Below are 25,643 nucleotides of genomic sequence, written 5' to 3'. Positions count from 1 at the left end.
AGGATGTGACCTTTGGATGCCTACAGCTGAGGAGAAAACTAAGGTGATATCATTTCATAAGAGGAGATCAAAAAGCGTATTGATGGATACAGTAGTGCCCTGTGGCGTTTTATCCCAGCATTGTGTTAATCCAATCTGATAATCTGTCAAAGCTCCTATTCAATGCAAGTGATTAATTCCAAACTGCAGTTCTCATTCTGCTACCAGTTTTCCAAAACACTCATGTCAGAGCTGTCAGCTTCATGGGGATGATGCAGGTACATTTGATACTGAATGTTGCTAATAAAGGAAACATAAATCCTTTGGTAAATCGATGTTTTTCAATCAGCAAGTCCTTATGCCTTTCTGGGATAAAAGGGCAACAGCTTGTGTGTCAGTCAGAGAGAGCACAGAATGCTTTTGAAGAAGACAGTAGGTGAGGACGCAAGTTCCTTGATTGATGTTCCTGCTTTATAAAGCAGATTAACTGAATAACAGATTATGTGGTTGCGGCTGTGGCTGCTGTTCATGACTGATTGCATTTGAAAGCCCTTGAGATGCTTCATAGGGTATAAACAGGGAAAAAACGTTCTTTGGGCGATCAGGCAGTGTTTGGGTTCAGCATCCACCCCTCTCATGAGGGCAATGCTAAGCCACCTGAAACCTGTTTTTCACCAGAATCAAACCAGTGTCTGGTTAGTGTTACAAGCAGCAATGTTTTGTTCCCAGATCAGTCCTCTGAATCTCCTGCCGTGGGTTTTTGCCTCTAGTATGTACTTGAAAATGTGCGGTTTTCCACTCTGGTTTTCAGCTAATGAAGGTCATTCAAGTATTGGGATGACTTTATAGGATAGTCCTGTGTACCTACAATACTGCAGATAAACCGTCCTGTTACACCATCACTTAGAGCCGTCCACAAGCTGCTTACTGCTTTAATCTCTGGGTGGATTTAGAAGCCAAATGGCCAGGGTGGATGGGAGCAGCACAGCACATTCATACTCATCTGAAAGTCAATTACAGATTTGGCTGGTGCTTTTATAAGGCGAGATGGATGCATCAGATAAAATGGTGAAAACAAAGGGTGTTCCTTGCCTCTAGGGAAATACAGAATAACTCTTTGGGGTGTTCCAATTGCTTAGTTGCTCCCCATTTACAAACAAAATTGGTTTGCCCCCAAACTGCTTGAGAAGGTGAAGCTGTGTCAGAGTTGCAAGTTTTTTTCCCAGAGATTTAATGGATTTTTAGGCATCTGATGATGCAGATGGGTTTTCTGTTGGCCACAATAGGAGTTTGGTATCCCCTTGCATTTGAAAAATCCCCCTGACCTCTCTCGAATACTCAGTGACCATGAGCTTTTGTGTTACAGCACTGCCCAGGAATGCAGAGCTTCGTGGTCCCATTGTTTTTGTGTGCCTATCTGATTTGTAGCCTTGAGGGTGGTTCAGTAACTTCAAAGTAGGTGGGATCCGCTCCTCTATGGAGTTGGTGGACCACAGGTGGTTATCAGTGGAAAAGATGCCTTGGGTATGGCTGTGTAGAGCATGTGTAATGTGCATGTATGTTTGGGTGCCAGGCAGAGGCTGGTGGTTCAAGCCATGGGGGGACACCAGTGGAAAAGGCAGCGCAAATCTCATAGCCAGGTTGCACTTGCGCCATAGGAGCTGCTGTAGGTTTACATGGGGTTAGAACTTTGTTGTCCTCGGCATTCAGAAGCCAGTAAGAATGAGTATCCTGGCAGGGGAACAGAGCCCATTTGTTTAGCTTGTATGGTCTTCTCAGATTAAGCAGCCCATCCAGAAAAGAGGTGAGAGCAGAAATGGAGGCATCCGAGTACAAACTCCCTTTCACAAAGGAACAGCAGCATGGACATGGACTAAACTCTGCGCTCCTCCAGTGCCCACTATCCAAGGCCAGGTTGGACAGAGCCTTGGGTGACATGGTTTAGTGTGAGGTGTCCCTGCCTATGGCAGGGGGTTGGAACTGAATGAGCTTTAAGGTCCCTTCAAACATAAACTAGTGTGGGATTCTATGATGCACAGGAGCCACCAGCAGTGCAGTGTGCTGAACCGGGGTCTGCAGCTACAGCCTCATGGCCCGGTTATGTGCACATGAAGCAAGAAGCTTTCATGGATCCCTTTGTCCTAATGATAAAGCACGCAGCCTCTTCTTGTGCAAAGAGGCAGAAGGGAAATCTACAGGCAAGGGTTATACTGCAGATGACTTTTAAGGAGGAAAAAGATACCCACTTGGAGCTTTTTTTAATTCAGGTGTTTTGCAATGACCCTTCCCTTGTCGCTTGGAGAGCTCATGACATGTCTTCTGTTTCTATTTCAGGCCAAGAACACCCTAATAGCCTGCGGCACAAATACAACTTTATTGCAGATGTGGTGGAGAAGATAGCTCCTGCTGTGGTTCACATTGAATTGTTTCGCAAGTAAACAAGATGCCCCGTTCTGATTTTTGTGTTCTTGAAAACAACTGCCAGTGTGCCAGAAATGTTGATTGATGCTGTGTAATAGCAAAGAGGGCTTTTGGGATGATAAATATTTGTCATGCTTAAGAATTAAAGATAACTTAAAGAGTCCTGGCAGTAAAAAAATCAGTTCAACTAATGCATGCACATTGTCTTCTTAATGATAGCAAGTAACAGCAGATACCCTAAGGCATTAAAAACCACCAAACTCTTTTGGGCTGTGTGTTGTTTAGAGTGATTTGTGATCTTTCAGCTTTTTGCAGCGGTAAACATTTGTTTCCCATGGCTTTTAGACTTCCTTATTCGAAGAGGGAGATTCCTGTTGCCAGTGGTTCAGGGTTCATCGTCTCAGAAGACGGGCTGATAGTGACAAACGCCCATGTCGTCACCAACAAAAACCGGGTGAAGGTGGAGCTGAAGAACGGTGAAACGTATGAAGCTAAAATTAAAGATGTTGATGAAAAAGCTGACATTGCACTAATTAAAATAGATTCTCAGGTGAGTTGTTAAAGCGAGACTCATTGCATTCCTCTTCATTTATAACCTCCATTCCAAAACTGTTGCTATTTTTCGTGTTCGAAGGAAAGGCTGGTAGTTCAGTGGTCTGGGTTATAGAGGATATCTGAGCTAGGTGGAGACATGTTTTTAAACACCACCTTTGTGGTTGACAGTGGTTAATTTTATCAGCTCTCAGTGTAGTGTAAGCAAGTACGTAGCACTTCTGTATGTATCCTCAAAATAAAAACCAACAATATAATTTGCTGGCTGCTTTATACACACATATTTGCTAATATAACTCTCCTCTTGAGAAGGAATGGGGGTGTTCCCTTGTTTTTGATAGAGGGACGTGTCTTGTGCTTCTATACTGAAGTCACAAATTGCTTTTAGAGGATGCATTTGTCCCTCTGAAGGGCTGTACCACACTGATGTAGATACTAAAATGGAAAATGTCTTAGGGAGAGTCTTGAACATGCAAATTGAAGCCATTGGAAAGATGCTCTTAGACTGTATGTGGTTTTCTGAACAAATGGAAATGCAACTTCCCATCTGTTGTCTACCCCATCTCAAGCACACAGTTGTCAGCATTATTCTGCCTGCTGCAACAGCAGAAGAGCTGTCATGCAGTTCTGCACATTCGACAGCATACTGCAAGTGGAATACTGTGTCGAAATACTGCGTGATGCAGATGCAATTAGACGCATGTGATTGCTTGGGGTGCTGCTCATATTGGTTTCCCTTGTTTGGACTGTTAGTTAGTTTAACGGGCAAGAACGTTTCATTTGAAACACATGACTCAGAAATGTGTAGATCTTGCAGTGTTGTTTTAGTTCAGGCCTATTCCCCAGCGAGGTCAAAAGTGTTTGTGCCAGAGTTCATGACTAAATCAGACATCTAACGCAGAACTCTTGGATGACCCAAGATACGAAGTGCTCCTGCTGCTCCCTTGCCACCTTTGTCATTTATAAGCTCTTTATTTTGTCTTGTTTAAAAGCTTCTTAACAGCAACATGGCAGAAAACCTTCACAGTACCCAGAATGGTTTTTGCCATGTTGTGTTTTCCTGTTTTCCTGAGGTGTAAACTATTTACGCTTCTATCAATCACTTATTTTCTCATTTTTATAGTAAAATAAGCAAAAGTAGATGTGCAGTAACAAAGGGATGAAAACTGGCAGCATTGGCAGGGGTTGAAGGGCAGCTGGAAAAGTGACTCTAAAATTGGAAGCACAACATGGTAGGGAAAATAGAAATGGTGGTGAGAAGGAGAAGACTTCAAGCAATAGGAGGGTGAGTTTCAGAGAAGAGAGAAGCTGGTGAGTCAAAGAGAGGAGAGGTTGAGCTGATGTGACAGATTATTTTGAAGCCTTATGAAGAGAGCAGACAGAAAGTTTTATGTTATTTGATACCCTAAAGAAATGGCTCCAAAATTTCCCTGGTAAGCTGCTTACGGGAAGGGAGAACCTGGAAAACTGGCAGCAGCTTGGAAAGAAGGGAATACAGCCAGAGGAGCTGCCTGTAGTGGAAACCACTGTTAAACAGGGCTGGAATTGGTGATTCTTGTTATGACTTGCAAGATGGCAGATGCTCTGCTTTTTAAAGTGCCTGCTGTGTAATTAAACGGTAGTCATCTTCTCCCATCGGTTGAATTTTGAATGCAGTTGTGACCCTGTTTTGCGAGCAGCACATCAGCATTGCAACCTAATACATTTATATATATTTGCAAGGTCTTTAAGGCAGGAAACGTTTTCTATCTTAGAGATATCTAGAGTCAAATCTACTACAGTTTTCTTTAAGGCGAGGGATTGACCCGTTCGTATTCAATTGTCTATGAGAAAAAGGGCTGGTTTTAATGAAACTTCGGGAAGTGTCTCAGTGCCTGGAGGCTGAGCTCCCAGTCTTCCTCTCCTAATGTCAGCTTAGTGCATCTCTCTGGGTACAGGCGATGAAGTATCATGTCTCTGCTCTAAATTAGGTAGAATATGGATATAAACTTGGGTCTGACATACCCTTGTTAAGTGTCTTGTCAGTTGTAGAACCTTGTGTGTTCTTCCCCCGGGGCCCTTGCCTCTTGCATTTCAGGATAATTCTGAGAAGACATGGGGAAAACTTCTTATATTTCTTGTTTTTTTCCTGGGATGGGAGACCAGTTTTCCAGCTGGCTTTGGTGACATGGCATTGGGAAATCCCAATCCAAGGTGAGGCCTGAAGCACCTCTATGTACAGGATGGATGATGCTTTCTTTGCACTTGGAGAATTAGAAACACAACATTTTTTAATTAAAGGATTAGAAACACAACCTTTTAAGTGTTCACAAAAAGGTTAAAGTGGAAACACATCTCAGAAGCTGATTTTCAGACTGAACTTTCGTGGGATATTTGATTATATCTGTCTATATCTATATTTGTCTATATATAACATTCAAGTTCAGTGTCTGAGCTTTCGTTTTGTACTGAAAAGCCTTCCTGTCATACAGATTGATAAAGTGGCTTTTAACATCACATAGGTAATAATTGGTTGAAGTTGAAATGTATTTGATGACTGAAGAAGTCAATGTGATGGTACAAATAACCCTTTAAATGTCTGGATATGACATGAGAACCATCCCTAAGAATTTTTCTGAAGTTAGAGATGAAGTTCTTCCTTTTGCATGAATTATTTAAAGGTGACATCAAAGATGCAGGATGTTGGGGAGGGGGGTTGTGTTTTTGTGTGGCATGCCAAGGCAGGATCTGAAGGATGAAGAATGCCTTTGTGGTTAGGAACAGAACTGGGCTTGAAGCATGAGTTTAAGCTGTGAGCTGGTATTCCTAAAACTGTTAAGGTTTTGCAGCAGCCTGCATGTTGTTTTTCTTTAAGGTGTGAACAACTGGCCAAAGGCATTACTAGAACTAATTTGGCTTTGCTGAGTGCAGTAGGATATGAAAGAGGATGGTAAAATCTGGGCACCAGTGAGGATGAACTGTTTCCCTGTTCATGATAAAGATGAAATTCTTTACCATGAAAAAACATTTTGCTGTCAATGAGGAACAGAAATTTTGGGGTTGTTATTCTAATCCTAAAACATGTTAATTTTTACAGTCTATAAAAGAAGGCAGCTGTATTTCTTGTGTCTATCATGGCACACAGCAGTTTGTGAAAGTGGGAAGTAAGATTGGAGTCAAATGCGGTAAATGCGAATGCAATATAACCATCCTTCCAACTGCTTTGAGGAGACAGCAGTACTAGAAAGAAACAGTGCAGCTGCAGACAGCTTGGATATAAACATGTAAAACTTATAAATCTTGCTAGGAAAACTGGGGCTTTGGCAGCATAGGCAGAGGCTGGTGAAATAACCCATCCTGTGCGACACACGTGATGCTGCAGTGAGTGTGAAACCCATCAGGAACATTGCACAACACTCCCAAGAAGCAGATGCTCTTGAGCTGGCAGAGCTGGATTGTGAAATTCGTCTCAGCACAAATGACTACCTTGTTAAATGAGGATGTGTGATACAGCTGCTGAGAACTGTGGACACCAGGAGGAGGAAAGGAAATTTTAGGCTGGTTTAATGGACAATGTCAGGATTAACAGAGGGCAGAATTAAGAGAGAGCCCTGTGCCCTCACCCAGGTCAAAGCTGGAAGCCAAAATTAGTGGGAGGTAAAGATGGCTTTTGCCTGGAGACCCTGTTCACCCCTGGAAATTGGACTCTGCCTGCAGAATTGGTCTCTGTGGCAGGTGCCTATGGTTTGGCAGTGACAGTGCAGAAGTGGGGAGCACCATGAATGGCTTTATATTGGGGTGTACCTTCTTCCTATGTGCTTAAAAACAGCCATGAGACAGTCCCTACCCACTGCTATAGCACGTATATCGGGGGAGACATGCCAGGGTCTGAAGATTTTTGTTCCTCCATGTGACCAGTCACTGCCTTCTGTATCCCAGGCAGGATTTGGCCTCTACATGGTACAGCAGTAGTGGGTTTATGAACAATCTCTGACTTGTGGTAGTATCTCAGCCCTTTTGCTTAAGGTTTTTCCTCCATCTTACTAACAACCACTTAGTTTGACGCTTAAATCAACAAGACTCTCTGCCCTCGTTCCTTCAGTGGTTTCATGAGGCAATGCAGCGTCTGTATCTTTGTGGTCTGAGGGGATTTGCTTTCTGTGTGTGTACAAACTGGAGGAAGCAGCAAAGCAAACTTCCTTGTTTGTGTATCACTGTATTTAATAGCCCACACTTTGAAAGAACAAACTCCTTGAGCACCAGATGTCCGTGGCTTTTCTAAAACGCTATTTCACTTTGAAATCTGTCACTGGATGTTACATTGCTTCCTCTCGAGAGCCTGAGGAAGCCCACATATTGCTTCCAGAAGTCTTCAAGACCCGTAGAAGTGAAATAGCTCATAAAAAGCTTGGATGTTAACTCATCAGTTTAAGCAGTGGTTTCCTGCCATCTTCAGCTCCTAGTAGCCCTCGCTGCAGGGACGATGCGCTGGTCCAGCTCCCCATGCAGCAAAATGCTCACTTATCTCTGGGCTGGATCTGCCAGCACCAGGGTGCTTTGTTCCATTTTATATAGGGGAGAGCAGCAATATCTTGGCAGGTAGCTGAAATCCTGGTGACACAGCAAACACGCTTCATCCTTCTTCCTATTTTTTCTGCAAGCTTCCCATGCTCCATATTTAGATAAGGAGACTCAGTTTTGTTTTTCTAACTATAGATGAAATACTTTTGGAGTCTTGTAATGCATTCAGCTCAGGCTTTTCATTTTCTTTGGCCTTTTGTCAAGCAGTTTCGAGGTTGTGGGTGATACTCCCCATTTTTATATATGCTCATGGGCCTGTGTTTTGATTTTGCCGTAACATTCCGAACATTGGATCGTTTCATTAATGAGGACAGAAATGCAGTTCCCAGAGAAGGCCCGTGTTTTGCCAGAGTTACTTACAGCTGCATTAGTATACTCTACAGGCATCTGTTTCTCTTCTACCTAAAAATAGAAAGCATGAGGGAGCTCTGTTGCTGTGTAACACAAATCGAACTCAGGACATTTGTCTCCTCTTCATCGCCTTCTTGAACTGCAAATGGTTTCCTGCAGATCCGTGCTCTTCCTTCCACAAACGAAGGAGATTACAGTGCAGAGAAGGGATTTATTCACGTTCAGTGCCAACATGGAGACAGAGTCACTTATTCCATGGATATAGAAGTTCCAAGTGAAACAGCCCCTGATTATGGCCGTCTGTCTCTTGGGTTTTATTTCTCCGTGGCACTGACCCTGCCTGGTGGTAGTCATGCGCTGCCTCTTCTTTTAGTTTCAGAGCTCATTTGTCCCTGCTCTGCTTCTTTTACCTGACTCAACCTGTGTTGCTAATATACGTCAGGTGAACATCTGGCTCCTGGGTGATGATGCTGTTGTTCTATCCTTGTCCTAATCTCCCGTGCCACAGTAGCTGTGTCTTATTGTTGAATGGAGCCGTTTCTTGTGGTGCTGTGCAGCTCTCCATTTTCGTGGGAGTGATGTTTACCCAGGGCTTGAGTCAAATCCATATATAAAAATGTCTGAAGGCCTTTGGGATGAGAAAGGCTTAAAATATTAACACTAATTAATGGCTCCTTCTCCGGCTGGGTGTAAACAGTGAGTCATGTGCCACTTATGGTTTTGCATGTTTAGTCCTATTTCTGTGTCCCTGCAGAATGCCTGCTTGCAGATTTGTTTTATTGAGTAAACACAGATCCCAGCAGAGCCCCGAGGCTGCATCAAATGAAAAACGGAGGGATAGGAAGGATGTTATGTGTTGCCCAAGGTCATGCAGTGAGTCACTGGGAAAGCTGGGTTGAGGTGCTGGGTGTTTCTGGCTGCCTGTTTGCTGTGCTGCAAGGCACGCTCGTTTGCCTGGGATTTTAATTAACTGCTGTGGCAAATCTATAGTTAACCCAAGAGAATCACGAGTTGTAATGGTAGCTGTGTCATCCTGATGACCTGTGAGAATTGAAGAGTGCCCGTTTATTAAGTGTGGTTATTAAGAGCCCTAAATCCCAAGCACTTAAACTTGGTTTACAAGGGTTGCCTTAACATCCTCGACAAGAGCTTGCCAGTGGAAGGGTGTGAGGGCATAGAGTGGGCATCTGATGTGATTCTGGTTACAACACTGCTCTAAATGCTTGCCTCGCATTTCCAGCACTCCTCCTGTGGCCTGCAGGACATACATCCCACTTAATCCCTTGGTGCCCAGGGATTTTGGTTGCGTTTGTACTGCTTTCACTACAAAACCACCTCTACGATGTAAATAAAGGGGGGGTTTGATAGTGGAAAGTTTAAATCTGAGCGTGGCAATGTTATTTCTAAGCTTTTTTTGAGAGAAAACCCCCAAATTTAAAGCTACTACAATGCATATTTTCATCATAACCAATTCTTCATGGCATTTACTTGCAGAGGCACTAATAAAAGTTTATTTACATGCAGCACTGTTAGCATGCTCTGCACCACACAGCGAAATCAGAAGGAATAGAGAGCACATTTTCCATAGCTATGTTTCATAATATGTACAGAACAAGGCAATGTTTGCAGTTGATGTTTTGTTCCTAGCGAAGGAAAGGTTAGCCAGCCTCTTTCCAGAAGGCACATTGAATCACACGGATGACCCACAGCCAATCCATGCAGCGCTACACTTTGAAGCCTAGCTAGTATAGGCACAGGCTTGAAAATGCAGCACAATCAAAAGTAATTGTGTTAGTCAGAGATTGTTCATGTATTTTCTTTCTGCTGCCAGATGCAATTTTGGCTTCGTGACTGTTTTTATAGCTCAAGAACGGTGTAAAAAGTCTTTAACTTTGTACATAACCAGTCTTCTTTTTTCTGTTAATGAAAAAAGAAAGGATTTCTGATTTCTTTTGCTTGCTCATGTTTCATTTGCTGATAAATGTCCTCTTTCTCTATAAAGTATCTGTTTTCAGTGCACTGAGCTACAAGCAAAAGCCGCTTTTGTAGTGTGTGTTGGAGGTTTTTTTTATAAGGAACATCAGTGCCAGAAAGAGATGCTGCTCTCTACCAACAACATCTTGAAAACACGTGCTACGTAAGCCTAAGAGCATCTGGTGAGAGAAGGAAGGGCCAGGGTGCTCCCTCAATCCAAACAATACCCATATGGGGCTGTTTGTGTTGCATATACTGCGTGCTTCCCAGCACAGCTAATCGGAGCTGCCTGTTTCGCGCTGTACTGAAGAGGTCCCTTGGAGTCAGGGCTGTGGTCTGACATGATGAACCGCTCAAAAGTGATGCCTTGGGATGTTGCTGCTGCAAATACGATTGGGAAAGCGGGTAATGCTGCTGAATCCTTCCCAGAGTTAAACCATAGCCTTTTGGGTTTATTTAAGGCTACAGCACCAATAGGGGCCATTGGTAATTATTATTTAATAGCAGGGCATTCTGGTTGTGAAAACTTTCCTCTGAAAGAGGATTAGAAAGGGAAATGTTTTTCTCTTTACTCTGCTGCATGTTCTGTTGCTCCTTCAACTGATTCTGTTTAACAAGCACTTGGCTTAATTATTTTCTTGCTGTCTGGAGACTGAAAGATAAGTTTCCATAGAGCATCTTGGTCCTGTCTGGGGTTTGGCAATGAGTTTTATTGGAACAATCTGTTCATCTGAGTAAAATTTTGCTAGTGCAATTGTGGCAAAATTGGATAAAGGATACACAGCAGGCTTGTTAAATATTAAAAGCATAACTTCTGTATCTGCAGCAGCATGTGGTGATGACCGATGCCATTAGTTTTTACTTTCTACTTTACAGATATTGTGTATTTATCTCCTAGGATATTGGAAATAGAGTTGTAGGTGAAAAATACAAAATGATGGGCATTTGGGTTCGTTTATACTAGTGGATTTTTGTCCCTAAGGGTTATTTGTCAATACAGGCTTTCAAAAATGCTGGTGACAAAAGCCAACTAAAGAGCTACCACTTGGTTTCCTATTTAAGCACATAATATTCTCCCTTTTTGCCCAAATTTAGTAACGACTCAGCTTCTATTAACTTCTGAAATTAAATCATAATTTGGCAATCTGTGCAAATAATCAGGGCATACTACATACTGCCTTGTTTCTTTGCTGTGTGAGCACGCAGTATATAGCTTTATGATCCATCAAGTATAGGTACGTAATTCTGTGTGCTTTGCAACAGGTGTGGGATGAAAAAAGCACCTTTACAAGTTTTCCAAGAGGAATGAATTACAAAGCATTAAGCCAATTTGTACCTCCACTTTAGGTACAGAGCTCAAGAATACCTCAAAGGTACTCTAGTTTTTAATATAGTAACTCCTTGAAAATTGGCTTAAGTTAATCTCTAAGTATGGACTCCACTGCATCTAGAATCACTGCTCTATTGTGAAAGCTTACACTAAAGCCTTTTTCCTTTTGTGGCCAGGTTTCTTGAGCAAAGGAAGGGATTTTTTAAGTGGGGTGTGTGTGAAGGAAAGCTCAATTAAGGTTAGGTTTGCTAAGCAAAGCATGCATGCCTTCAGACTTCTGTCTTGATTTTGTGTTCAGTAACCTAATCCTCCAAATCCTTAAGCTGAAACCTGAATTTATACATGTAGAGGTCCATTGATGCTAATAGAAATAGTCTAGTGACATGATTAAGTATAGAATCACAGTGGTTTGTGTTGGAAGGGACCTTAAAGCTCATCCAGTTCCAACCCCTGCCACGGGCAGGGACACCTTCCACTAGAGCAGGTTGCTCCAAGCCCCTGTGTCCAACCTGACCTTGAACACTGCCAGGGATGGGACAGCCACAGCTTCTCTGGGCACCCTGTGCCAGCGCCTCAGCACCCTCATAGTAAATATGTAGTTAAATACCTGGGGAGGGTCAGGATCATTGACAGATTAAAAAATGTGTCACATCACTAAAAGAGTAAAGACTTTAAAAATGCAAAGGAAAGGAGGAATGCTGCTCAATGTGTTTTACAGACAAGATAAAGAAAGGCAAAGTATTTATTTCAAATATGATCTGTTTCAGAACACCCTTCTCTATTTACTTGGTGAGTAGGAGGCCTTAAGAGCTTCCCAGCTGTTTTCTGATTGCTGCAGAGGGAGTTATTGGTCCAGCTGGAATCATCTGTTAACCAGCCAGTTCAGTTCCTGTGCAGATACAGCACATCTTGTCGCAACCACAAGCGGTTCCCTTGATCCATTGCATTGAGTGAGGGTGTGTGGATCCAACCTTCCCTTCCTTCTTGATGCTGGATTTTAAGAATGCTTTGCGCCATAATGGGAATGTCTTCAATAACATGATATTTCATGTGATTACAGATAAGATCTTGAAAGTAAAGTATAATGGTATTCCTTACTGTCAGAATAGAAAAATCCCATGAAGTCTTTAAGTTAGTGTATGTAGGAGGCAATATAATTATTTAGAAGAGATACTGTATTGAAAACAAAGTAAGATGAAACATTAGCCGTTGTCTTCTGAGAATATAAAATGCTTTTAGCTACACATATGCATGTTTGATACACTTTGCCTGTTGCTTTCATGACTCCGTAGTGCTCGCTCTCAATATATTTTATTTCAGCAGCTGTTGGCTAATTATTTTAAGAAGCTGTTGGAAACAACTCATTCGTAGTGTCCTCAAATGTTTGCTTTGTACAGCAGGGAGGAACTATTCCTTTGGTGTGTTGATTGGTTTTGTTTTAATGGGTACCTGTTGTGGAAAAACTACTCCTACAGCGCAAAGAGCCCACTCGTTGGAGGAGAAACTCGTTGAGATGTTTCTGTCCCAAGCCACATGAAATATTCAAAGAAGACAGAACAAGCAAAGTTCCCAAGAGATAAAAGCCTCTCTCTTTTTCTCTGCTCCATTAATGCATTCATGCTTCTGTAGTTTGTTCGCACCATGTAGTAGTGTCTTAACATATGAATTTTTCTTGTTTCTTCTTTTTCTACTCATATTTTAATTTTATGTTTGTTTGTAGGGTAAATTGCCAGTTCTTCTGCTCGGCCAGTCTGCAGACTTGAGGCCAGGAGAATTTGTGGTGGCGATTGGAAGTCCGTTTTCCCTGCAAAACACAGTGACGACAGGGATCGTCAGTACTACTCAACGTGGAGGGAAGGAGCTGGGGCTCCGCAACTCCGATATGGACTACATTCAGACAGATGCCATTATCAATGTACGTCCTGCTTTGAGCCTCATCCCCTCCAGCTCTTATATTTCTTGAGTAGTTTGAAAATCTCAGCAGTGATACAGCTCTTGAGAGCAGTGAGGGTAGTCCGGCCTTCCTTTCATCCTTGTAAATACGGACATCTGCGCTCCAGCAGCACTTGATTGTTGTTTGAAAATCCCCAAGGAACCACACCAAGTACAATATCTGCCTTCACTTCAGAATTCTTACAAGGGAGGAGGCAATTTTCTCTGGCAAATAAGTGTCTTTTCAAAATCCATCGTGTTTGCTAAAACAGAAGCCAGGCTTAGTTTAAGGATTCAAGTTTGTTTCTGCATTCAGGCAAAACAATGGGTTTTGTACTTCTGCTGTTGGCCTTTTAAGAAATCTTCTCAAACAGCTCCCAGAGCTGTCTTAAAATCTTCTGAAGTTGCTAGTGTGGTTCTGTTAAAACAAAAGAAAAACCTTGGCTTTCTTAACTTTGGCAGGAGAAGAAGGACTAAGCATTTGCAAAGCTCAGCTAAAAGGGGTGATGTTAAGTGTAGTTAGTGGGTTTGGATGTTAGACTGTTCTATTGCACAGATTTAATAGACAATGAAAAAAAAGCTACAGAAGTATTTCAGAAATCTCTTTAATGTTTTGTTTGACATAAATGAAGAGGTAGATACTAAAACACGTTCTTGCCATGTGTTTATTTTCAGTATGGGAACTCCGGAGGACCCCTAGTAAATCTGGTAAGAGTTTCTTTCCATTTGCTGAGTATCAAGCTTATTACTTTTTAGTTTAAAAACAAAACAAAGAGCCCCACTCAAACCAACAAACAAACAAGGCCCCACACCAGAATCGTGATTCAGAGCTTTATATCTGGCTGACTACAAAAAATTCACGTGGCTCTTACTAATCACTGCTCTGTGTTTATGTTGGCGAGTCCTGAGATGCGCTTGGATTTCAATATTTAAGGTCTTTACAGTTTGCATAGTTTTGAGCAAGTGTAATGCCCAATTTTTTTTTTGCCACATGCCTTGCAAAAAGTTAGAAGCATGTTTTAAAGTGGAGGCGTTTGCCCTCACTGTGTGCCATGCACCTGACAGTACTGGGGGTTTTTTGTTTTGCAACTCAGCATAATGGTTCAAAACCCCCTTCATTCTAAATCACATGGAGGGGGTTGTATTTATCAGGATATTAGGGTTTATTTACTGCTATTGTACAACATAGTCAGCATTGACCTCCAGCAACTGTGGATAAGCCCAAGAGAGAACAACTGAAGCCAGTTACAAAACCTAACTGCTGTGTGAAGTCTCTCAGATGGAGCACATGGGGTCAAAGGGAGGCGAGGCAGTGGTCCTCGTTGAGGGACAGCACAAACTGGAAGAAGGAGGTAGCCATAGTTTCTGCCTTGGAGATTTGGCATCTTTTTTTCACCCAACTCAAAGTACAGTTTCAGCACTATAACCTCTTAAAGAACTGCGGTTGGATAGTTTTTAACTGGGGTACACGAGGGAGGGAAGCTGCTGAGATTTCAAAAGAGTTTGAATCAGCAGCTGACAGCAGAATGTTTGATCTGAAACTCTCTCTTGGAGACACAATACCGGGAAAAGCTTTTGATTTTGGTGAACTGTCATTTATATTATTATGCAATATCTGCTCAGAACTGGTTGGTGCTGTGCTTCGTAAGGTGCCTGCTGAAATACAGACCAAAATTGGCTGAGAATATGCTGCTTGTCTGCTGGAAGCAGGAGAGCTGCCCAGTTCTGGTCTCTCTTCTGCTAGAAGATTAATAGCCACATCAGTTTTCAAAATTGTGGAATAGTTTTTTATCAATACACTCAAAAAAGTAGATTTAAAGAAGTCATTTAGCAACTTGAAAACCCGCTACAGAGTGTGGTGTGTGTCTGTGGTTGTTTGGAAGAAAACATCCATTTCTCTTTGAGATGTTTCACATTTGCTAATAACAATTTCTTCGCTCTCCAGGATGGTGAAGTCATTGGAATTAACACATTAAAAGTTACAGCAGGGATCTCGTTTGCTATCCCATCGGATAAAATCAAAAAGTTCCTAACTGAATCCCATGACAGGCAAGCTAAAGGTACCGTACTTCACCATTTTGAAAGGGCTGTGAAGTACATTTCTGAATGTACTTCAAAAGAGCTGATTTCTGAAGAAATCAGAAAGTTTATGGCCTTTGAGGCTCTTTTAGTAAGAGTAGTTGACCAAAACCTATTTTTCCTTTCTGTAGGAAAAGCTATAACCAAAAAGAAATACATTGGCATACGAATGATGTCTCTAACTCCTAGGTAAGTAAAGGTGGTGGTTCCTCACCTTCCCAAAGTGCATGCATTTGGATCAAGCTTTTGGATGTGCAGAAACAAGGAGGTTTGAACCAGCAGCGTGTGCCTCTGTATGTGCTGGTGACAACTCACAGCCAGTTTTTGCTCTTTTTCATCTGCTACGTGGTTGAACTCTCCTGTAGACTCCTGTACTGAGCCAGCTTTTAAGCAACACCTTGGCTTTTTCTTTTCCTTAATGCTTCAGAAGAGACTAGGTGGTGATTGTTGATGTGTCCTGGGGCTCTCTTACTGTTGTATGTTTTCAAGGATCACAGCAGCTATGTGCATATTTCCAGTACTATAAAATTATGCTCATTAAATTATTCACTTAATACAAAATGAAGCTTTTGTGTGGACTTTCTTACTCATACCCAAACCAGAAAAGTCTCATGAGTGTTACTACATCCTGTAGAAATAACCAGAAGTTTTCCCATGTGCAGGATCACAGGTATAGCAAAGCATTGAAACCTGAAGGGATTTTTTAGGTGTTCAGGATCTGGTAATTCTAAAGACCAAGTTTTGAAATGTTTTAGTTATGATCCTCTGTATGTATTGAAACGATTTCCTTTATTAGAAATAAGCTGTATGCGTACACCAAAAGTGTAATAATTCTTTGAAACACTTGTAAGGGTTAAAACAAATTGGGAAGTGTCACATCAACATGTGTAAAATACCTCAGCTAGTGAACGTTAAGTGACTTAACTAAGTAAAAATGCCTGCTTATTTTTTTTTCCCATCTTGTCAAAATGTTTTTGTTGCTGTTTCTTCATTTTCCAGCAAAGCTAGGGAGCTGAAGGATCGCCATAAAGACTTTCCTGATGTTGTCTCTGGGGCCTATGTTATTGAAGTAATTCCAGAAACACCAGCTGAAGCGTAAGTTGAAGTCCTTTTTTTCTCAAAACCACTGCCACTGACTTTAAGGGGGTCATGATAGGGAATGTTCTCTGCTTAACTGGCTATCTTCATCACGCTAAATTAACACAGTTGCGACCATCTGATTGCTATTAGGTTGTCTGTTGGAAATCAGTTTGTGGTTTTAGGCTGGTCCCTGATGGGCAATATTGGGAGCATATCAGGGTATTGCAGCGGAGCCCTGTCAGCGTTCCCAACCGAAAGGGCAAGGATTCAGTGGGCGTGGAAATTCCGTTCTCATTTTTTCTCAGTGACTGCATCCAAGACATCTGTTGTACCGGTGCCAGTGCTGAATAAAGACGTTTGCTTGTGCATGCTCCCCACGGCCCTGCTGGTCCCTCGTGCAGGAGGGTGAGGCAGAAGCTTTGTGACTACCTAGTGAAGATGTGTCTAACTCAGCCCAAGCACTTCAGTGCTGGACAAACCCAGCACCTCTCCTGGCTTTCCCCCATCAGGGGTGAAATCCTCTCTTAGTCAGGAGATGCTCTTCAATGTGAGAGGTTTGTCAGGAGCCACGTTACTGGGAAGAGCTTTTGGGTTTGGGCAACTGATCTTTTTCTATGTGTTACTCAGTATTTGCGCAGAAACTCACATGCTGCTTGGTGCCACACTTCATGAGATGCCTGGCTGAAGTACAGGAGACCTTCTAACAGTCTTCTAATACCTAAAGGAAGCTGACAAGAAATCTGGAGAGGGACTTTTTATAAGAGCAGGCAGTGACAGGACAAGGGGTGATGGGTTCAAACTTTAACAGGGAGATTTAGGTTAGATACAAAGAAGCAGCTCTTCTCTATGAGGGTGCTGAGGCGCTGGCACAGGGTGCCCAGAGAAGCTGTGGCTGCCCCATCCCTGGCAGTGTTCAAGGCCAGGTTGGACACAGGGGCTTGGAGCAAGCTGCTCTAGTAGAAGGTGTCCCTGCTCATGGCACGGGGTTGGAACTGGATGAGCTTTAAGGTCCCTTACAACCCAAACCATTCTAGGATTCTATGTGGTCTGTGGTCACCAGCACTGGTGAGTCTGGCTCCTGCCGGAGACACTTTCAGAGTTTGTTTGATATGAAACTGCTGAATAATCCCAGGTAGGAAATGGGAATTCATTCATTTTCTGAAACTGCAGATCATTTAAGACAAAAGTAAATCTTTATGGCACACAGGCATATGTAGCACCAAAGGCATGTAGGCAGAAAGCTACTTGGAGCAGACATATGTTATCTCTTAGGGAGACTACGAGGAGTAGATGATCTGAAGGTCCTTTCCAATCCTAACTATTCTACGATTCTATGGTTGGATGCTGTCTCCTCGTTGCAGTTTAGATGTCACTGTAAGATAATATAGCTTTAGCTAACTTGGTCTCTGAATTATTGCTGTGCTTTGTAGATGATTCCTCTTGTCAGCACTGTTCATGCAGAATACTGGTGTATGTCTGTAATGTGACATTAAACTGAAGTTAGTGTAGGAATAATGTGGCTGCTCCAGTGTGGGACTGAACTGACTGCCTTGGCACGAAGGTCCAATCTGAAGGTGCAGAAAAATTGTTAGAGGAATGCAGATAACAGCAGAGAATGGGAGAAGGATATTAGAGAGGTAGAAGAAATGTGAGGCTGTGTAGCCTCATAACTTGGAAGCAAACTCAAATCAGGATGCAATTAAAATGCAGCCCATGTTTGCTCTGTCTCCCCCACTCCTAGTCCATTTGCCAATGGGTTTGCCCATGGGTTTGCCATTTCCCCTCCAATGCATATTGTGTAGACATGCTGGTAGGGGAACAGAATAGTTCTCCAGTGCATTGTCCTGGGGATGAATTGGATGTAGAGACTGCATGAGAGACTGAGATAATCTGGAATGGTTTCTCCAATTAACACATTTTAAGCCATGTCTTCAGGAGGCAACCAGATTTGTTGCAAACATTGGCCAAAGCATCCTCCTTGCAGGAGACACTCATGTAAGGCGTCTTCTGTGGGCGGAAGAGGCTGATGACTGCTCTGTGGTTTTGTGAAGAAGGATTATGTTGAAAGGTTGAATCATGTCTGATCTGGTTACTTGGTTAATATTTCCACAACTTGGAGCCAGATCGTTGTGCAAGATCGGGCAAGACACTGTGGTTGATGGTATTCCTCACCAGCCTGATTCTTGGTCCCAGCAGCAATCTCAGCCAGCTCAGGGAGAGACACAGCCCTGGGCAGAGGAGCCTTGCAGTGCTGGCTCCAGTTCTGGCCTATCTGATGTCCCCAGTATAGAAGGGCATGGAGCTGTTGGATTCAGAGGAGGGCTAGGAGGATGATCAGGGGCTGAAGCATCGCCCTTCTGAAGACAGGCTGAGAAATTGGGGCTGCTCAGCCTGGAGAAGAGAGGCTGTGTGGAGACCTCAGAGCAGCTTCCAGTGTTTAAAGGGGCCCACAAAGATGCGGAGAGGGACTCTTCATCGGGGACTGTAGTCATAGGACAAGAGGTAATGGGTTCAAACTTGAACAAGGGGGATTTAGGTTAGGTCTTAGGCAGAAGTTCTTCCCTGTGAGAGTGCCCAGAGAAGCTGTAGTCACAGCTTCTGCCCCATCCCTGGCAGTATTCAAGGGCCAGGTTGGATGGGGCTTGGAGCAACCTACTCTAGTGGAAGGTGTCCCTGCCAGTGGCAGATATTGGAACTGGATGAGCTTTAAGGTCCCTTCCAACCCAAACCATTCTGTGATTATATGTCTTGCTTTGAGTCGGAGAAGGTTTTGGTTTTCATATGGTGCTGAGATCAGGAGACAGGATTCTGAGGGCTACGGACAGGCAAGAGGAAGGACACACATGCTTTTTTGTGACTGGGTTAGATTGCTGTGTGTGTTATTCTGCTCAGATTTAAAACACAAAGGTCGGGTGATTTGCCAGTAGGTTAGGTATGGAGAACAGCATGGATCTGGGACTGAAATTCTTCATGTGTTAACACACGGTGCCATTCAGATTATATACATGAATAAGCTTGGAAAATTTCCCCTCTAACATGAGAGCCTGTTAAAAACAATTGTTTTACAAGAGAAATATGCTTCTATCTGCTGTACCAAATCATCATCTAGCATCCTTATTGCAGAATTATTGCACTATTTGCAATAGTGAATTCCCTTAAAGACAGTGAAATATGGGATTCACCAAACTTGTACCTCCATCTGGTTTCTGCATTGTGTTGTAATCACCACCACTTCATAAATTCCAATTGCTTTTTGCATGCCCTCTGCGTCCCTGTGCCTTTGGGTGGGAAATAGGAAAAATCCAGCAATCTTGGGTTTTAAGCACTGTTGTAAAGACAATGAGATGGCAATTAGAATAACACACTGCTGCTTTGTGTTTTCAGTGGTGGCCTGAAGGACAACGATGTGATTATAAGCATCAATGGACAGTCGATAAGTTCAGCCAGTGATGTCAGTGACATCATTAAAAAGGACAGTACACTGAACATGGTTGTACGCAGGGGCAACGAAGATGTTATGTTAACAGTAGTTCCCGAAGAAATTGATCCCTAACCAGAAACATGAGCTGGATTTCATGTTTTCTTTTAACAGCATTGGACTGCTTATATTCTCTCTGTGCTGGTACAGGAAACGTTAGACTTCTGACCAACATTCTGCTTCTTCAGTGGATTAGTATTGGCCAACAGAGTAACTTCTAATAGGTTTAAGGTGCAAAATCAATGTAATTTCACATACTCCAGACGATAATGTTTTCCTTCTGTATTATGTATGCAATGTATTCTTTGCTGGCTGTTACATTCCCCGCTTAACAGATCGACGTTTGCTTCCCTGTGTTGAATAGATTACCCTTCCTTCTGCTCAGATTTAAACAAAACCCACGCACACAATGTGTGGTGTGGTATTCAGGTATTTATAGGTTAGCTGTGTTTTAACTGGAAATGCCATTCTAAAGGAGTAGTTGGTTGAAAAGAAAACACAATTGGGGAAAAAAAGAGAAGTTTGGTTTATAAACAAGAAGAAATCCCAACTGAAATAACCTTTTGAGGATCCCATGCAGGACTTTAATACTATGATATTTTCTTAGTGTTATTAAAAGAATTCAACAGAACCTTTTGTGAGTGATTCGTTTTCCTTCTCATTGGGAGTGTTTTTCTTTGAACAGCACATCTGCCTGGAAAAGAATGTCCTGATAGTCTCCTTTTTATCATCATAAACCAAAAACCACTTTTCACTATGTGCTTGTATTTGTGCTCTTGTGCATCTGCTTTACCTACCATGGCTGGCTCGAATTTGTCATGTTAGCTATTGCTGATTGCCTGTCTTCCAGATGCTAATACATTTTCCTTCTTATTTTCATTACTAGCTCACCAATGCCTACAATCTGTTTCTCCTCAATAGAAATCATCATACTGTAGATCACAAATCCGGTACCACTCTAGTTCAGGTATTAGGATGTTTGTAACTGTTGTAGATCTGGCCTTAAGCTCTTTCAAACAGGCTGTTTAATACACAATCTTGAGTGCTGATGTGTGTATGGTGGGACCTGGTTTTGGCCAAGATATTGAGCATTTCTCTAACAGAGAGGCTAATCTTTATATGTGTATTTATGGATGCCCTTGAAGCTTGGCTAGTGAATGGGATTGTCTTACTGTGAAGGAGAACAATCAACTAAAATTAATTACAGTGTAATTACTTGTTTGGTAAACAATAGGCTGCACAGCCTTTCCTTTCCTCTGTTGAAATATCTATCTCAGAGAATAAATCCAAGGGCTATAGACAAGTTCTGGTGACTGTCATTCCTAAATGTGCTGCTCTTCTGGAAACAGCTTCTTAGTAAAACTCTTCCAGTGGGTAGCTGGCAGCTTATGGCTTACAATGAAAGGGCTGCATTCCACACAACTGCAGCAAGAATTCCTCTAGACCTGGATCCCTGACAGTGATCCTTCTCCCTTCAGCTGTATTTCAGTTCTGTTTCAGCCAGCTTACCCCAATCTGGGGAGCTCTGTATCCCCAGGCACCAGCGCCTGCCCTTACTCGCCTGGATCACTGCACTCTTACCCAGCCATACACTGTATTGACACTTGACATGACTGAACACCTCATTCCTGATTTACTTGTTCCGTTGCTGTGGTAAATCACACACGTCTGGGAATCTGCCAGGGTGACACAGTGCCAGGCACTGGAGGTCTACAATACTGTTGAGCATGAAAGATGCAAAGTAGAAATGATGTTGCCGAGGTGCTTTGTAGTGTATTTACACTGCAAGTTCATCTTGCTGATGTTGATGCATGTTTGAGCTTCCTGTTGAAGCAGTATTATGTTCTGCAGCCCATCCATGCCCTGTGTTGTCCACACTGAAGTGACATACAGCTCTCAGCAAAAGTGAATTGAAATCGCCTTCTCTGCTACTGCCCCTAACCCAGCTAGCAAAAATCAAGCATTCCCAAACGCAGGAAATTGTGTTTAAAACAGAAGTTATTCTTCATCTGCCTTTTTATTTCAAAACAAGTGGTTGCATGATTTGCAGAGAGAGTTGATGCTCTTTGTTTCTATTATTTGTTGTTGTGGTCTCTTAATATGCAAACCCATTAACTTTTCTTGTTTGTTTCTAGCTAGCTACTTTGGGCTTACTGATGACGTCCTTGCAATGACAGCTAGCACAGCACATCTTTATGCCTCTGATTTATGTAGAAGCTACTGTGAAGCATAAATACCTCAGGACAATAGCTCAGGATTTGCGTGTGCAGTAGGAACATGACTTCTGTAAATGTTTTTTCTGCACCATTGGGATTAGTGAAATATGTGACCAGATTTCTAGCCCGTAGCTCCATCTAGTGGGATGTGAGATGCTCTCTTATTGCAGCCAGTCATTTTCCACCATCTGTTTAAAAGTGGTTTTCTGATTTATCTTTTTTTTATTTATAATGAATTTCTTTGCATCAGATATCCATAACCCCATGTATATCCTAAAGAATGTTTAGCATTAACTCTTCTAATATCCAGCCATATTTATAGCTACCCGTGTTGGAGCTAGATGATCGTAAGGTCCTTTGCAACCCTATTATATGAGTCTGGGTTGCAGTCAAAACTGTCTCTGAATGTTTTTTTAAGCATTTAAAACAAGAGTAGTGATAAGCAGAGAGACAGAAGCAAAGTTGGTCATTAATATAATTAATTTGAATTTGTATTTTTAATGTATTGTCGGGTTACAGATCTGGACTGGGGTTTATTCTTTGCTACTTCAATGCACAGTTCTTTCCAAAGTGCAATTGAAAATACTTTGTACAGAAAAGCTTTGGCACAATGCATATAAATATCAGTTTCCTGGAAATTTCAGCAAGTGTTGGATGTTAAATCAGGGAAACCGGACATTCTGGCTTGATTGCCAGTGTTTTGGAATGTCTGAAATGGAAACTGGAGTCACTGCGTGTGTGATGCCGAGTAGATGGCTACATGTGGCTACACTCAGAGGTAGTGTTGCAAAGCCAGTTCACTTATTCCATGAGGGAAATGTCTCAAGCTATAAAACAAATGATCATGACTAACAATTGTCTGGTCTCTGTGGCTTATGTGCCAAGCAGTAAGGTCCTGTGGTTTCAATAGCAGAGGACTTTTTTCTTTCCTTCTCTCCCCATAACCATTTTGTATTTATGTTAAAGAAGCTGAGGATGTTTTTAGAACGACTTCTGTCCAAATTACAGTGAGACACACATTGAGTAGGGCATTAGGTTATGTACATGTTCTTATTGTATGTCAGAAGAATACTGTGGAGGTGATTAAATCTGCAGTTGCAAATGTCCAGGGGAAATAGTGGTGATCAAGAAGTTAGTAGCCACCAACCCAGAGCAGTGAATGGTGAGTGCCACTGAGTATGTATTTGCATGCAATGGTAGGTCGTCACTGCCATCCTTAGAGTGAGAATAAATACATAAATATTCATTTGAAGTTCTGGGAATCTCCTTGATTGAGTTATTGTTGAGATAATTCCTGCTGTCCTTAGATTCCCGTATTATTTCCCACCGTCTCTTCCAACCAGAAAGCACGGGTTCTGAGCAATCTGGTCTAGTGGAAGGTGTCACTGCTCATTGCAGGAGGCCTGGACTAGATGACTTTGAAGGTCCCTTCCACCCCAAACTATTCTATGATCATATGGTCTTTTACTCAGTTTTCTCCCCCTTCCTTTGCTCTAAGCCCTTCCCTGTTAATGCCTGTCAGTGAAAGGAGACCAAAATTACACACAGAGCTGACGTTAAGTCAGACTTTGAAGTTCAGTGTCAGCGAGCTGTTGTGAGGCTTTCTTCACGCCAAGAGGCAGAATCATCTCAGAGATAGGAAGGAGCCAGGCAAAGAACAGGTGAAGCTGAAGCTCTGCCTCATCTTGCTCTACCCTTGCCTTTAGGATGCAAACCTGAGCTTGGCAACCTCCTATCCAGCATCTGATGAAGTTACCTGGAGGTAATGGGATTAGTAGAATCACTCATAACATGAAGGCCATTCTCATTCTTGACTGTATAGAAATGCATAGCAGAAAGCTTTGATCATATCTACATTCTTACTGTGTGTACTCCCTACATCTATACCTCCTGTGCTGTGTGTTCGGCTGTGATGCTCAGATGTCTGATGCACACACTATCTATTTTGTTCCACTCAACCCCCAAACTCCATCCCTTCTGCAAGAGTCAGGGCTGGACCCACTGGCCTCCAGGGTTTCAGCCAGTTTAGCCTCTTTGTCCTGTTGCACTGTGAATATGCAGTAACTTCATTTAAGTGTTTTTTATTGCATGAAGTTACTGCTAAAAGCACTGCATATGTAATCTTGACTAATTGGATGGAGAAAGTGAGGAAAGAGGCTCCAAGAGCAGCTCATCAATTTAATCTATCTGCATCTTCAGAAAGTTTTCCTCCGATTTCAGTGGGTTTGTTCAGTAGTCATGGTACTGCAGTACTTGTAGCCATAAACTCCCTAAGGAAGTGGACAATAATTAGGAATTGATTAGAGAGAAAATGAGTCAGAGCTAAAGATAGGAGTCAAATGTACTGCATTTGGTGAAGAATTAACATTAGTACCTTGGAAATACTGCATAACATGATGGACAGGAAAATGAACTCTTTTCTTTCTATCCATTTCCTTTTTGTTCTGTGCTTATGCAGTGAGCACAGTGATTTTCAGGAAGTTTGCACTGTGAATGTCTGAGGGAAGTGGACTGTGCTATAGCTGTGCACTGCTGCTAGAACATGATCTCTCAGGGGTGCGAGAAGAAATAGATTTTCTATTCAAAGGCTCATGTACAAATACATGGAACTACTTTCCCTGAATAACTACAGCAGTTGATCCATCTTACTAACACAGCCAGACTGCTCTCCCTTCTTTTCCTCCATTCCATTCCTGTCAACATTTTAATTCACATTCACTGTTTTTTCTTCTTAGAGTTATACGTTTAACTGCTATTAAACCAAACAGGCTGATCATAGCACTGAATCTGTTCCTGCACTTTGCACTGCTATGCGCTCACATGCTTTCATTTGAAGCACCACAGCACACAGATTTGAAGCACCATTACTTTGGACTAATTCATCCCATCATCTTTTGAACTCCAAGGCAACCTAACCTTGCCAACTCACAACTTTTACAGGTGATGACTCTCTTGCAGCACTTTATCTGCATCATCCTGCTTGCTGCTCTTGAGCTCCTAGGGCAGGTATGGGGTTGCCACATTTCATAGACTTAAAAGATACCAAACTGGTTTGGGTTGGCAGGAACCTTAAAGCTCATCCAGTTCCAACCCCTGCCACGGGCAGGGACACCTTCCACTAGAGCAGGTTGCTCCAAGCCCTGTGTCCAACCTGGCCTTGAACACTGCCAGGGATGGGGCAGCCACAGCTTCTCTGGGCACCCTGGGCCAGCGCCTCAGCACCCTCACAGGGAAGAGCTTCTGCCTAAGAGTTCATCTCAATCTCTCCTCTGGCAGGTTAAAGCCATTCCCACCTGTCTTATTTCTTTGGTCTGTTCAGTAGTTATGGCTGCTTCCAGTGAAAGCACAGCCTTCCTTCCCCCTTCAAAATGGAGCTGATGGTGCACATTACCCCTCTGCAGAGGAACTTACAGCTGTGAGGTGTTACTGACTGACAAAGCTGTGATTTAGGCTGTGTCTGCCCGCCTTTCCCAAAGCCCCTGAAAGCTGAGAGAGGAGCAGCAGCCCATGGGGCTGAAATCGGAATTTCCAAGAACCCAGGCCAGAGTCAGGTCAAGATCAACCAGACCAAGGTCAGGTAAGTCCACGAGGGGGCGAATTGAAACTAAAAGCTCAACACCACCCTCTCTGGAACCTGCACACACCGTGTCTGGAGACTTAACCACTAGAGCCATTACCTGCTGGTGCTGTG

At 42.6% G+C, this 25,643-nt stretch overlaps 1 protein-coding gene across 1 annotated transcript in view; it reads left to right on the top strand.

Moving 5' to 3' along the window:
• The window catches only part of HTRA1 (HtrA serine peptidase 1), a gene marked incomplete at both ends in the record, with an annotated part of 34,723 nt that extends 14,912 nt beyond the window's left edge, over nucleotides 1–19,811 (top strand). Inside the window, 8 exons of the mRNA XM_080621123.1 lie at nucleotides 2,314–2,413; nucleotides 2,746–2,950; nucleotides 12,888–13,082; nucleotides 13,775–13,807; nucleotides 15,045–15,159; nucleotides 15,310–15,367; nucleotides 16,178–16,273; nucleotides 19,643–19,811. Of these exons, the coding sequence (XP_080477249.1) occupies nucleotides 2,314–2,413; nucleotides 2,746–2,950; nucleotides 12,888–13,082; nucleotides 13,775–13,807; nucleotides 15,045–15,159; nucleotides 15,310–15,367; nucleotides 16,178–16,273; nucleotides 19,643–19,811 (971 nt within the window). The remainder of the gene's footprint in view (nucleotides 1–2,313; nucleotides 2,414–2,745; nucleotides 2,951–12,887; nucleotides 13,083–13,774; nucleotides 13,808–15,044; nucleotides 15,160–15,309; nucleotides 15,368–16,177; nucleotides 16,274–19,642) is intronic.
• Nucleotides 19,812–25,643: the final 5,832 nt, after the last annotated feature.

Source organism: Psittacula echo (assembly GCF_963264785.1).
Source record: "Psittacula echo genome assembly, chromosome: 6".
NCBI classification, from domain to species: domain Eukaryota; kingdom Metazoa; phylum Chordata; class Aves; order Psittaciformes; family Psittacidae; genus Psittacula; species Psittacula echo.
The sequence above is the reverse complement of the archived record's forward strand: the minus strand, read 5'-3'. Positions and strand labels throughout refer to the sequence as shown.